This window comes from Cydia amplana, chromosome 19, assembly GCF_948474715.1.
Source record: "Cydia amplana chromosome 19, ilCydAmpl1.1, whole genome shotgun sequence".
NCBI classification, from domain to species: domain Eukaryota; kingdom Metazoa; phylum Arthropoda; class Insecta; order Lepidoptera; family Tortricidae; genus Cydia; species Cydia amplana.
In genome coordinates, this window is record NC_086087.1 from 8,107,524 (window position 1) to 8,123,483 (window position 15,960).

General features: G+C 38.5%; 1 protein-coding gene across 1 annotated transcript in view; it reads left to right on the forward strand.

Annotated features, from left to right (window-relative positions):
* The window catches only part of LOC134657007 (RILP-like protein homolog), a 30,213-nt gene extending 21,547 nt beyond the window's left edge, over positions 1-8,666 (forward strand). The window contains exons 6-8 of the mRNA XM_063512575.1: positions 1,997-2,178; positions 3,736-3,855; positions 8,524-8,666. Of these exons, the coding sequence (XP_063368645.1) occupies positions 1,997-2,178; positions 3,736-3,855; positions 8,524-8,638 (417 nt within the window). The 3' untranslated portion in view covers positions 8,639-8,666. The remainder of the gene's footprint in view (positions 1-1,996; positions 2,179-3,735; positions 3,856-8,523) is intronic.
* The last annotated feature ends 7,294 nt before the right edge of the window (positions 8,667-15,960 follow it).

Consider the following 15,960-nt stretch of genomic DNA (forward strand, 5'->3'; position numbering starts at 1 on the left):
TAATTGAACAGAAATCGTTTATTTAATGTAAAATTAACCTTTGTTTGACCTTTTTATGAATGTTTTGAAAACACATACTTACACGTTTAAATAAATCTTCAGCCTTCAGTTTATTAAATAAGTTGTTGAACATCTGTTCTTAAAGTCAGGTGTTTTTAAAGTACTTGGTAGCTAGAATTTGTATGTTAATAAAAGTATTAATATCCTCATATCAATATCCAATATGTCATTATGCAGTCATCAATACCCACCTGTGGTCGGTGGTTGGCCGCTGATCTAAGATCCATGTAAACTGCTATATGTAACACTATATTCTCATTAGACTTATATCGACTGCGATATGAACCGTGATTATCTTTTGTATTGTTTTTGAGCTCCCGATATTTCGACGCAGTTACATGCATCTTATCCTGGTCGATATAAGTCTGGTGAAACTAACCGTGAATCATTCAAAACTGTTACATACAATCATACAAACGACGATAATGTAACAACATTACATTGTCAGCTGTGCCACAGAATAAATAATAGTACTAAGTACAGAAGACTCACTCTCTAACAAAACGCGTCTGTTACGATCAGCACAGATGTGGCCGCTAGGTGGCGACAGCGCCACGCGCGGCTTATGGCTTTCCCCAAAATTGGGGCGGAACGGATGTACTTTTAGCTACCTGTAGCAAAGCGATGAAATCGCGGAGTGATCCACGCCTGGCTGTGCTTGGTTATTAAATATTATGTGCATTAAAAACTTATTTAATTGTATACGTTGTTTATAACTTGTCCTGGCGCTACACTACACGTTGGAAGTAATATTTTCAAATGCTTGTACGGTGGTTATGGCTAGCGGCAGATGTGTTATGCTGTACATAATTACGATATAGTGATAGATAAGTACATATTTGTACTGCATATGGATGGAAAAACGCTACAAAAGGTAATGGTACGATAATCGGACGGACGGTCAATTGATAGATCTCTTTGGCACTTTGTTTGGTTGTTAGGCATTTTGCTTAAGGATTTTTTGACTTGTTTTCAGGTTTTTTTTAACATCGAGTAGTTTATTTTTATTGTCATTCATAACACTGCGACTGTTTACATAAACATCTTGCATGTAATAATCTCTAATGTTTCAATCATTAGGTGTCAATGCGGCCATTTCCGTCTGTTGGAAATTCCGTACACGAGTGAGTTTTATTATATTTTTATCAACCGTGGGCCATAGAGTTCACCTACTTTCGACTGCTGAAATAAAAACAATCGCTGTTTTGTCGATGTGTTTTATTGTTAAAAAAACGCTAACTTACGGAATTTACCACAGACGGATTTGGTCACATTGACCTGTACGTTCTATTATCTTCAGCACATCAGCAGAACTAACACTGAAACTTGTCTAAACATTTTTTGTACATTTTGGACCTAAACGTAAATGATGGTAAATAAGTTATAAAATAGTAATCAGATTAGTAGATTATTAACACTATTTAGTCAAAATGTATCAGCAGTAGGTAAAGGATAAACATTTATCAGAAAATTTATTAAATAACTTCATTCCAGCCAGTGTCGCATTTCATAAAAGGTTACATGTAATCTCTGTTTCCCAAAAAGGGGTAGTTAGAAAGCGAGTTAAACAAGAAAATAATTACGGGATACATTCCTTTTTTACAAAACGAAACCCGGGAGTCCTAAAGTCTCATATTCAGCAAGTTTTATTCAACCCGTAGGTACAGCCTGTCAAGCCGGATTAGCCGGATATGTCAGTAGCAATGTAAAGCAAACTAAAGTATGGTATCTCTAGGAAACGAACAAAAAGCAGCAATGTACATCAATCGAACAACGATGAGATGTAAACAAAACAGTTCCACAGATAAGATATAAAATTATAAATAAATGACACACGATTTTCGAACAATTCAAACATAGTTGCTAACCCGCGATTTTTCAGAGTTGCCATTTTCTACTGACAAGATTAGCTTGACCAAGTATATTGTCGTTTCAGAAGTGCGCGTCATGCGGCGCCGTGTCCCCGGACGGTCCGGACGACGAGGACCAATCGTCCAAGCCGACGTTCAGCGTGCGCGAGCTGCGCGCCATACTCCACGAGCGCAACGAACTCAAGCTAAAGCTGGGGCGGGCCGAGGAGCAGCTGCAGGCGCTGCAGGCGGAGGTGCCCTCGGAGAGGTACATACAATTATAAGCTAAATCTGCAGAGACTCGCGGACGGTCCGGACGACGAGGACCAGTCGTCCAAGCCAACGTTCAGCGTGCGCGAGCTGCGCGCCATACTCCACGAGCGCAACGAGCTCAAGCTGAAGCTGGGGCGGGCTGAGGAGCAGCTGCAGGCGCAGGTGCCCTCGGAGAGGTACATACAATTATAAGCTAAATCTGCAAAGACTCGCGGACGGTCCGGACGACGAGGACCAGTCGTCCAAGCCGACGTTCAGCGTGCGCGAGCTGCGCGCCATACTCCACGAGCGCAACGAGCTCAAGCTGAAGCTGGGGCGGGCCGAGGAGCAGCTGCAGGCGCTGCAGGCGGAGGTGCCCTCGGAGAGGTACATACAATTATACACTAAATCTGCAGACTCGCGGACGGTCCGGACGACGAGGACCAGTCGTCCAGGCCCACGTTCAGCGTGCGCGAGCTGCGCGCCATACTCCACGAGCGCAACGAGCTCAAGCTGAAGCTGGGGCGGGCCGAGGAGCAGCTGCAGGCGCTGCAGGCGGAGGTGCCCTTGAGACATACAATTATAAACTAAATTTGCAGGGACTCTTCAGTGACAAAATCGCCTTCTTAAAGTATAAGAAAACGTACAATAAGATGATGGTATAGGTATCGTCATCATTGGCCTTAGTGTAAGGCCTGAGTGGACGCTCGGAGCGGAGCGTTCGGCGGGGCGTGCAGCGTGGCGTCGGGCTCACAAGTATTTTGCAAGGCCGCTCCTATACGCTTGCGTTGGTTTGACATGCACGCCGCACGCCCCGCCCCGCTGCACGGTCAACATGAGCGTCCACTCGGGCCTTACACTTAGCGTCTATTGCAGACGATTTATGGTGTAAAACCGGAGAGACATTCCATTAGTGCCTGGAACGGAATTAAGGAGAGATGCCCAGCACCTGCATTACCCTCTCGGCTTCACTGTCTTATCCCACAGGAAAGGCGAGACAGGTCGGCTGCAGGAATCTGCCGCTTATTTCAGGTTGGACCCTAATCGCGCCTTACGGAAACTCCACTCCGGGTTTTATTTTGGAGTAGTTATAGGTATAGGGTGGTTATTTTTAGGATTCCGTATCCAAAGGGTAAAAACGGGACCCTATTACTAAGACTCCGCTGTCCGTCCGTCCGTCCGTCTGTCACCAGGCTGTATCTCACGAACCGTGATAGCTAGACAGTTGAAATTTTCACAGATGATGTATTTCTGTTGCCGCTATAACAACAAATACTATAAACAGAATAAAATAAAAATTTAAGTGGGGCTCCCATACAACAAACGTGATTTTTGACCGAAGTTAAGCAACGTCGGGCGGGGTCAGTACTTGGATGGGTGACCGTTTTTTTGCTTGTTTTGCTCTATTTTTTGTTGATGGTGCGGAACCCTCCGTGCGCGAGTCCGACTCGCACTTGGCCGCTTTTTGCAATATAAAATCGAATAAAGGGTTAATCTAGTACATACTGAATAGCCTTTTTTATCAAAATACAAACCTACGATTCATTAACCGAATAAAACTTGTCCATTACAGCAGTTCAGATACATCACCGTCCGCCCCAGCGGCGGCGTGCTACGACGCGCCCGTGCAGGGCCCGCTGCCGTGCGAGCCCGACGACGCGCCGTGGAAGAGGCACAGCGGCATCAGGAAGTTGTGAGTAACGTCTCATGCTATTGTCAACTCTATACGGTCGGAATAAGATTCAGATTATGTGGGAATTCGCAGAGTCCTAGTGATGCGAGGTCGATAACGAAGTAACGGTAACGTTAAAAACGATTAAGTTAACGGTTACTGTGTAATTTAAGGATGTTGGTAACAAATAAATAGTAAATAAGCTGGAAAGATTGTCCCACTATTAGGCATATGCCTCTCTCTTTAATACAGAACTCGCGCTCTGAGAATTCATACATATTAGAATAAGTATTTTTTAGAAGCAGAGAGTTTAGAAACTAAAGATTTTTGGAGTGAGAATCGAATGACATGTTGCGTTTTCACTTTATTTTATAAACTTCTTGTCTACTCTCTCTGCTTGTATTCGTTTTCAAATCAGCTTATAATTTACATTAAGCTTAAAGATTGCCTTTGAAGATTCATCCACATGTATGCATCGCCGGATGTTTGCCATACCATGGGTGGTTTTAACGGTTTTCAAATTTTTGGGGTATAGGTACTTTTTGTATGTGTTTTTATTTCGATTTGGCTCATCATTATTTGTGTAAAACTTCATATTTTAAGGGAGCGTTCAAGTATTACGTAACGCAATTTTTGGACATTTTTGACCCCCCCCTCCCCCCCATGTAACGCGCCGTAACGTTTTTCTGTACCCCCTCCCCCCTAGTAAAACGTTACGTAACCACCAAGTGACCATTTTTAGGGTTCCGTAGCCAAATGGCAAAAAACGGAACCCTTATAGATTCGTCATGTCTGTCTGTCTGTCCGTCCGTATGTCACAGCCACTTTTCTCCGAAACTATAAGAACTATACTGTTTAAACTTGGTAAGTAGATGTATTCTGTGAACCGCATTAAGATTTTCACACAAAAATAGAAAAAAAAAAACAATAAATTTTTGGGGTTCCCCATACTTCGAACTGAAACTCAAAAATTTTTTTTCATCAAACCCATACGTGTGGGGTATCTATGGATAGGTCTTCAAAAATGATATTGAGGTTTCTAATATCATTTTTTTCTAAACTGAATAGTTTGCGCGAGAGACACTTCCAAAGTGGTAAAATGTGTGTCCCCCCCCCCTGTAACTTCTAAAATAAGAGAATAATAAAACTAAAAAAAATATATGATGTACATTACCATGTAAACTTCCACCGAAAATTGGTTTGAACGAGATCTAGTAAGTAGTTTTTTTTTATACGTCATAAATCGCCTAAATACGGAACCCTTCATGGGCGAGTCCGACTCGCACTTGGCCGCTTTTTTTTAACTAAAGGCCACAATTATGTGGCCTAAAGTACCGTAAAGTGGCGAAAAGTTCTGAAGGGTTAAAAAACAATGTTACGTAACGCGTAGTTCAAACCCCCCCCCCTCCCGCCCCTGTAACGCATCGTAACGTTCTACAAGACCCCCCCTCCCCCCAAATTCGTTACGTAATACTTGAACGCTCCCTAATGACATAAGTAGATTTAGGTAAACTGACATGGGTAAGCAGGAGCTGATTAAAAAAAACTTGAATAGGTGAATAATAAAGCAAAGGTAAAGGTTGACTGGTAGAGAATGCTTTATGGCGTTAAGTTCGCCTTATAAATAATAAATAGATAATTGATTACTGGTGTTGGTATACACAGATTTGGAGTGGACAGATAACGCTACGCTTTTACTTGCATGACATTCAAATTATTCTTATTAGTGTTTCCTTTTCTTATTTATTTGCATGTTAACATCGAATAAAATTAAAGAATGTAACTTATAAAAAATTATGGAAAATTAACCGAACTGTGTTACAGTAGGAACATTGCACTGCAACATATTGTATTGCACTGGACTTTTCAACAAAAACCGGAAGGCGTGGCAGGTAAACTTGCGGTATCTATCGCTCGAAATCTGTGTAAATTTCCATATTGTATTTAATATAACCATATTTGGACTATTGGGAAATGCTTCAGGAAATGTATTACTAAGGAATATTTTGATGATTTTTTTACAATAACGCTGTGTTTTCGTATTTCAGCATGTTCATATGTAAAATGTGACATTTTGTGTATGTTGTAACTTGCTATGTTCTTTCTCTTCTTCATATCACATATTGGATATACAGCTATAGGTACTTACCTCTAAACATTTTTACATGTACATAGTTCCAAACTAAAAACTCATATCAGTATTTTTACATTTAAACAAAACTATTTAAGTGGTATTGTCAAATTGACTAACGAATTTACAAAATAGCGTACACGTTAGAATAGTTTTATTTAAATGTTTTATTACAAATGATTAAATTAATTTGCGGCACATTCTACGTTAAACTCCAAATAAACACTTAGTCAAGGTCTAGCTATGCTTCGATAACGGTATAAATATACATATGTATCAATTTTATGTTATGACCGTATATTTTCTTAGCGTTTTCGTTAGAAACCGTTTCGTGTTTCTTAACGTTTAATTTCGTTACCTTGATCATTCAAATACTGATATTTCGTTATCTATACAACAACGTTATAACATTTATTTTATAGTAACTTAAGAAAACAAGTTTCTGATTTTGATATTGTTACGTTGATTTGTGTTGCGTTAAACTACAATAGAATATACTTACACTTTTTTAATTTTATACATACCGTTACTGTAACGGCACTGTTATAGTAAAATTTATACATTGTGAAGGTTAGTGACTATAGTATTCGTGCGTAGCGTGGTCCGCATTTGCTTCTTTCTTAAGGTGCCGTAGGTTCAGAGAGCGGAGTTTTTGAAAAATATTACCGCTTTTTTATTTAGATAACAATACGGTTGCCAAAAAATTAATTAGCAATCTTGAGGATGTTCTCTAGTGATTTCACAGATTCGCGTCCTGAATTTTTGACTTCCCCTCTATAGAAAAAAAACACGAACATAGGTCTTAAACGCATTTTAAACATTTGTAGCGCGAACATCCATCTCGCTCTCGCTTACGCTCAGTGAGAGTGAGAGAAGAGCACGAACCTACGGGGCCATAATGTCACGCATATCTAAGTGACTTATTCATGTATATATTTTTCAAAATAACGTTTTCAAGCACTTAACTGTGGGATTGGTTTGTCTTACAATATCATCGGGTATTTGGTTCTGGTACTTTTTTCAGTACACTATTTAGATTATTTGGGTATTTTAAAGGCATGATAATTATAATTGTTTGGTTTTCAAAATTATTTTAGGTGAATTGAATGAAAAATGGCACCAGGGCCGAAAGAGATCGCAATGCCACGGGTCCATCGTAACACGGCGCACGGTCGCATGGTATTCTGATACCTATTGCACTCGAGTCAAATGCTTATTTCGCTTGACCACTTCCCTATTCCCTTGTTTATATACCTTTTTTATTTTCTTTTTTTATTTTGTTCATTTCTAAGCTAAAAGTCAAGGAAAGCACAGTATCTCTAAGCTAAGCTAAGGTTTGCTTTGCATTGTAAAAACCATCAGTTGTTTTAGTACTTTTAGTCTTGCTGGCTCAAAGAAAAAACGATTTTATGTCTTGTCAGCTAAAGTATATGTTTCGTTGTCAAAAGTATCAGTCGATGCACTAGCAATATAGGCAAAGAGCACTGATCATCTGACTCTGGAGATTTATCTTATACTTGAGTGCATGAATATGAAAACGTGTTGGCATTTCAATTTGATTTTTGGAATATAAAGCATCAATGTAACACTGAAATGCACGAATTAATGTGATTTTATACTAAACATGCCTGCTTACGCAACCTTTACAACATTCCAATGTTTAAACATTCAAAATGCACGAATATGAAAAATGCCTGTTCACTAATGGCATTTTGACAAAATACAGAAAGCTACATACATAAATAACAAACTGTGTTACATATTTCGATGCTCAACATGTGTCGCTAATAACTTTTACTTTCACACGAAACAAAAATAATAAACTGTCTTACATTTATCACCTGTTACTATTCATTTTTTCCTTACATTTTCTCTAACCCACATTTTAACCCTCTCGCCGTACCAGCACATTTTTTTTAATAAACCCTCCTGACAAAGTGGTTGTGCAAGGTTTTGGTTGGCGCTGACGACGAAGGAAGAGGGACGCCGATCGCCGCCGCCGAGGATCTCTTTCGGCCCTTGGTACTGAGGACTGAGGTATGACGGGTGTGAACTACTAACAGGGATTTACGCGTGTAAGCTATTTCTATAATATTTGTAGGGTAAATATATTTAATTATTTCTAGCTATTGGCATTTTGTTAAAACGGCGTTAATGACTAACATTGCCAAAAGATGCCTTTTACCTGTAGAGTTGGTTAGTTCTCAGTATTTACCGGGTTTTGAGTTTAAAAAGTTCAGATTTAGTTGTTTCCACGTTATAGTTAACTCCCTACAGTTGTGTTATTTTATGTTTTCTTTTATATGTTTATTTTTATTAAAAGTTTAACTCTATTTCAAAATGTTCTGTGAGAGACAATATGAAAAGGAAGAATGTGAGCTAACTGAAAACCATGAGCTTAGAAGGAATAATTCGTGCCGTACCGACTTATGCTGGGGAATAACGTGTGATAATAGGATAAGAAAAAACGATTGATATCATAACATCACGCTTAACTTCTATCTTTTTATAGATGATGACTTTTAAAGGCTCGTGCTTAACGTATGTTCGTTTTCCAGTTTTCGCAAGCTCTTTGCTGAGTCTGACATCGCCGTGGGGATCCCGCGGCGGTCGCTGTCTTCCCTCGCGAGCAAGATTTCCTCCGCTCCCGGCGCTGCCGCCGCCTCCTCGTAGGCACTCCGACCCCAACACCACCAAGCCCAAGCCCAAGTCGCGCCGCCACTCCGACACCAACCCCCGCGCCAAGCTCGACCTGCGCCAGGAGCTCCTGAACCTCGACCTCAACAACCAGGAGGTAGACAGCTGGCTCGGCACCAAGTTCAAGGACGAGGACTACCTGGACAGGCTTGGCCACGACATCCCTCTCCAGAGATCCCTCTCGCTCGACGGCGGCAAAGAAATCTTCAACTACCTCGAGACTCTAGACTCCGACTGGTCCGTGGGTAGTTCCGCGTGGACCGTGCACTCGGACAGGGGCAGCCGTTTAGAACAGTACAGAAGTTTCGAAGATATCCCCGCTTCTCCGCGAGCGAAAAGCAGGCGCGCTTCTTTTGATACGGATAACGCTCTTTATGGAAGCGGTTTCGCCCTGTCCGTGCTGAAAAGCTACAAAGGCTTCGATAGCTCCACCGATATATCGCCGCAGATCAGAAAGCTGAGGCGGAACCTTTCGTTCCACGATTCTTTGCAAGATTTTAAAACGACTGTCGTAGCCAAGGATGACGAAAAGACAGGCGCTGATGTCCGGGACGGTAATGAAATGGAAGTACTTGAAGTGCGGCAACCGACGTATAGGAACATATCTATTGCTAGGAGCAATGTTCAAGTAGGTGAGAAAGAAGAAAAACAGAATACTCCACGACAAAGAAAACTAGCTATACCTCTCCAGAGGGCCCTGTCATTTGAAAGGAAAAAAACTGAAGTTAATCTACGGAAGGTGGTTTTGAAACAGACCGTTCCGAACTTCAAGAGTTGCGAAGATTTGTCGTCACGGAGTAACGTGAAAGTTACGAGAAGCGAATCCGCCGAAAACGTGTCAAAGTCGGCCCCTTTGGGTTTGACGCTTCGTAAGGACAGCTATCAAGGAATGGAACTCGGTAGCGGCAATATTGCTTCGAGTATTCGAAAGTTACAAGAGAGTTTCTCGTTCGTCTCGCCCCCAAAAGCCAGGGACTTGCCCGCTACCGTTACACACGACGTTGATCGTCGCGCAAGTGATGCCAAATATGAAAATATTTCCACGAATACTTCCAATGTAGTAGAGATAAGTAGAAATTGTGATTGTCGAATTTGTAGTGACGAGGAAAGGGGAGACGGGAGGTCTGTGTGGCATAGGATTTTTTGTAAACTGTTTATGAAGACCGTTTCTAATAGGGCCGAGAGAAAGTATTGGGACGAGAACAACAATTTAGACGAGGGTGAAATGTACAAGTGTATCATGCATACGTTGAAATTGCTGTTCGGGCTTTGGTTGAGACATTTGGATCACAATTGATATTGGAAACGGTTTAGTCGCTTGTAGTTATTTGTTGCTTAGTGTTGTTAAGATATTAATACCGACGGTAGGCATATTTCTAACTTGACACATGATTTTTACACTTCACGACTTATTGAGAATTTTAATGCACTCTTTGTGTTACGCACTTGCGTGTAAATTCGTCATCGTGTCTTATGAGTGTGTATGAGCGTAGATAAAATAAATATACTAAGCGCTCGAAGTGGACATTTAAAACTAGATGAGGCTGAACGGAATCGTTCGTTATGCGGCAATCAGGTTGTCTAGCGTTAAAGCCCTAATAGTCGTAAGTACCGCACCGAACCAAGACTTTGGTCCGGTCGCATATCTCTTTCTTGCCTAGTTGCGTCCTTATAGGACGTACGGTGAATCACCTTCCACACTGTCGATCTTATCTCGGACCACACCTAGGCCGTGGTTCGGTAAGTACGTCTGTCTTCTACGTCTACTCACACGATTAACTTCACTTGGAGCGTTTAGTATAATGAATTAGTCTATGAAAATTGTCTATGTTTTATTACATTCCGGAACGCATTAACTACCCGATCTTTAAAGTACTTGGAATCGGGTAGTGCATAGACAAAATGACTGATGTTTTATTGTACGGCTGTGTGACCTATGATTTGTGTGCTTATCGATTTTTTTTAAGAAACATGTTGCCACATTAACATTTATACATTATATTTTCACTGCTAATTATCAGCAGCCAGAGACAGTTTTTTTATAGTTTAAAGTGTTTAAACAATATGTCTCGAATGCAAATCTTACCCCACAGCGAGACAAACACTATACGTAATTTATAAATTAACCTTTAAAGTGTATTTTAACCTGAAAATGTGTGGTCTCTTCTGCTACCTTGTCCACTGTTCCTTCAAAATATGGGTGCCATTGTAACATACTTTTATTTATTTTCTTCATGCACCATTCGGACCAGTGAAAATAATCACATATCTGACATCAGTGTATCGACCCGATTGGCATAGAATAGGTACGACTTTAAACATACTTTCTAGATATAAATTATAGTCCTGGCTAGGCCTGTAAGCGAAACATAATCTTTACACATACTTCCAATTTAAATAACATAGATTTTTTTACTTTTATCATGTCAATAGCGGTTGGAAGGCCTAATCATTTAGATTTTATTTCATCACCAGATATATTATTTACCTCATATTACATTTATGTAGTTTCATTTCAAATTACAGTATACATTTCATTAAATGAAGAATTATATTTTATTGCAGATAAAATTATAAGTTACCAAATTAGTTTATTCTGAATAAACAATGCACACAGACACGTCATTGTATAAACAAAATATGCACTTGACAATAAAACAAATTTTTCGACACATTTTCAACGATCAAATCAACATTTAGTGTATTATGCGAAAATAGTAACTTTGTCTACGTATATGATAATACTAATAAAATGGTAGCTAAATAGGCGGCGTTGGGCTAAACTTGTACATACGGATGACTTGAAAATGGTTATACAAAATAAGTTATTAATTATTATAGTGCAGTACATGAACTGCACCAGAATAAATGTGTTTAATGCACTAACTAATTTTTTATACATATATTCTTTGTTTTAATAATAGCACAGAATAAATAATACCTAGTACTAGGTACAGAAGACTCACTCTCTAAGAAAACGAGTCTGTTACGATCAGCACAGATATGGGCGCTAGGTGGCGACCGCGCCACGCGCGGCTTATGGCTAGCCACCAAAATTGGTGTGGAACGGATGTACTTTTAGCTACCTGTAGCAAAGCGACGAAATCACGGAGTGAGCCACGCCTGATAGTAGCGCAGCAACGCGCAACGAACTTCAAGTCAACTTATAGGTACGTTGTACTGTATGTTACGAATCAAGGCATAATTATTTATTTTGGTAGCCATTTTAAAGTCACCCTGTTATGAACATTTGTAATAGTTTTAACTGTAAAAAATACATCAACGTGGCACTAAATTTTATACAAATCAAACATTTTTGTTCAAATATTTCATTGAGTGTTAAATTAAATAATGTTATTTCTTAGTCGCGTAAAGTGCTATAATGATATTAATAATCTAATCTATCCATTTAAATAACTATATATATTTACGGGCTGTTATTTTGCTCGCATTTGTATTGTGTGAAAACTTATTTTATATTTCTACGTACCTTTTATGTTTAAGTGACTACTAGTGTCATTGACAATTATTGTATCTAGTCACAGTATTACTGGGTACTAGTATTAAGTGTCCCGTTTGCTTAAGAGTAATAATTAATTGTGACAAAGACAAGTAAACTAAAAGACGTGTTAAGTTCGCGGTTTTTTCTAGACTTTGTTAGTCTAATAATTAATTTATCTTGTGCTTGTGGTTCTATAGCAGGCCTTTCAATCGCTGTATCGAAGTGGTTGGGAAACTTATCAGTATTAATAGTAATTTATTATATCTAACTCCCTGTCAGTTTCAGGTTTTTAGTAGACACGAACGAATAATTTTGTAAAAAAAAATTAGGTAGGTATGGTACAGGTTTGGGCGTTTTTTTTTTCGTTGTCCCAAACACTTTTTTTTTTCAAATTTGGGATTTTTATGTTATTTATACTCAGAATCACGAGCTCTTTCTATCCTAATAGGAGAAAAAAGGTGTCCCAAAATTTCCATACATTTTTCGATCTTTCCATTGCGCGACCGCCATACAAAGTCTATGAAAAATGGTGACGGAATGGAAATAAAAACCTTAGGACACTTTTTTTCTCCTATTAGGATAGAAAGAGCTCGTGATTCTGAGTAGAAATAACATAAAAAATCCCAAATTTGAAATAAAGTGTTTGGGACACCAAAAAAAAAAACGTCCGTTTACGTTAAAACATTATCCTGAACAAATTCAGAATCATATCGTACAGTATATCGAAACAATTTAAACTGACAGTTAATTATTCCTCTTAAGCAAAATAATAAAATACATAAACATATTATTTCGTTAAATTGGTTTTGGGATCATAATATATGTTATCGGTTAATTAAATTTAACCCAAGTTAAACCTTACCCCCTTTTCTCCTTCGTTTAACTATTAGTAGTAAATGTTCTAAAGATAATTGGTACCTAATTATTATAATATATAAGTTGATGACGGTGTCAAATATATATCTTTATATTAAGTTTATTATGATGTGTTTTATTCCAAAATTACCTACCTATCAAAATACTGTTGTAAGTAAATAGATAAGTATACCGGAAAAATATCAGTATATGTTTTTCCAGTATACTTATCTATTTATCTCAGTTCCAAATAGGTATATCTCCATATTAAGGTAAGGTCGGCCAATTGCTAAAAATACAAGTGAGTCTGGACCTAAAGCCACTTTTATTCATGGCATACTTTCGCCAGTCATAAAATCTCTTTTCACGAACTCTCGTTCGTCCATAGTATAAGAGCCTCTAGCTCTAGACTCACTTTTTATATTTTTAAAATTGTTGCATTTGCCCCATAGTTGCAAATGCCCAGGAATTGGAACCGAGATAAATACTTGTGTTCGTGTGTACTTGAGCAAACTTGAGTACGCGACGCGCCTTCATCGTGAACGTTACTCACGCACAGTTAATAGTGCTTGAAAATGGAGACCGCAACTCTCCGAAACCTGTCGCGCGAGTGACTAAATCTTTTCTGACAATGTTTTTGATATAATATAACTGGAAAATATAACTAACCATGTCATTTCTGACATACGGCCAGGCGACAGATGGGTGAACGCATATCGCGGCTGGAATTTATTCTCTAAAAATAACGGTATATTTTAAGTTGATTTATTTTTAACGTCTTGCAAGATAATATCTTGACTAAGTATCTACTTCTGGGTGGGTGATACGCTTACGAGTACATATGTATATATCAAGATCATTATCCCGCTGGAGCGTCCATGACAAAAAATTCTACCTTTCTTTTGCTGGCAACTTGACTAGCGTTTGGATATAAATATTTTGAGATTTTTCAATAGATCGTAAAAAAGAAGAAGAGAAATCTTCCGGAATTCCAGGCCCAATTTCATTATCACACCGTGCGTAAATTCATTCTCACTCCGTCAAAAAAAAGGCCCCATTTCATTATGCACGAAAGGTATGCATTATATTAAGTACCTAATACCTATGCCTCGCATAGCTAAACTGAGGAATGAACTCCGGACCGATACGACCTTCAAGAAAAAGCCTAGGACCATCATAAAGGCCGGCAACGCAGTTGCAACTTCCAAGTCGTCTGGTGTTGCGGGTATCTACGGTCGACGGTAATTGCTTACCATCATTCGTTTGCCTGATCTCATAAAAAAATAACAGTTCTCTTTGATTCGACCTGTCGTACGCGAGTGAAACGCTCTTCCTCTATAATTTTGGAAAGATCAGCGGGGACCGGTTCCAAGTTCACGATCGGCAGGTTGCGACCCACATACCGACTTTCGTCGTAAGTACCTATTATCGTAAAATTTGTCCCGTGGTCAATGATATTTCAGAAGAAAGTGTTGAACTGTTATTCGATTGTGTTGAAAATTAAAAATAAGTAAGTTTTTGAATTAGAAAGTGGCTGTGGATATTCGGATCTTGTTTAAAAAGTATTCTGTCAACCAAAGTCACGAATGCAACACTTAATATTTATACCTACCTATTAGGTGGTATAATGGAAGACTTGGGACACTTTTTTTGTCTTTTTTCTTTCTTTGCCTAAATCAATAGTCCTCGTGATTCTGAGTGGAAAATAACACAAAAGTTGTTACTTTTAACTTAGGGCCGATACACACAGACTAGACTGCAACCAGACTGCAAATTGTATGGGAACTGCAACGTTGGCGAGCAGTTCCCAAACACAGTCCGTCTGTACCGGCCCGTAAAGGCACCTACCAAGTACCAAAGCTCTAGTATACATAATAATAGTGATCCTCAATTAAGTTTTATCTCGGAAAACCAGTTTCGATTTCGTAACCATTTTCAATTCAAAGTGACTATCTTTTTTTTTTTTAGAACAAACAGTCACATAATGCAAATGGATTTTTAGTACAATGTAGTGTACTTAACATACTTAAGAAACAGACCTGGAGGTTCATTAATGAGTACATAATGTTAACATACATAATAACCGCAGAAAGAAAAAGAAATTTGAAATTATGAGCCATACCTACCTAAATTATATTTACCAGTCTTCAAAACAAACAGTATTGTGTGAAGTTATATAGAGGGTAGGTACGTAGAAGATTGGAAAATAGGTTTAACATCAATATCTAATTTAGTGTTATCGGATAAGACAAGTAGTCATCAATTTATTTCACTATTTGGAAGGTAGGACAATCAGAAAGTTACGTTTATACATTTTGTTACCTATTTAAAACAATTTTTAATATCTAAACTAATATTTAAACTAAAACAATTTACGTTTAAGTTCAATTTTGAGACTAGACAAGGAAGAGTGAAAAGGATCAATATCATGTAAGTGCTTATTAACATAACTAGGGACTTTTAACTTGTTTATACCTTATTTCCATATTAAGGGCATTGGATATATCTTAAGTACAAAACATACTTAAGTAAAGAGTGCTCCAGGCGCGTACCATAGTTATTTATTAGATTATAGGTATGGTCATTACCAACATTATCCAAACTAAATACGTATAGTGAAGTTTATAAAGTATCTAGGTTTTGCACCTTACGCAATTGCAATAAGATATTAAATCAGATACAACTTCAAGGGTCTTAAAACTTTAGAAGGTAATGTAATGCAGTTATCAGCAAAATATGGTAATGTGTAGTTTAACCGTGGTTTAACTCTAACGGGCACTTTGTAGGAACTTGAGGGTTATCTAATGAGTATAATTTATTTTACTATAGTATTAAACCTCAATGAGAGGAGGTATCTGCTACGTAAATAATATGCAAGATATGTTTCATTCACTTTGATCTAAATGGTATAGAGAATGTTGGTTATATGTTCCCGGGCAGG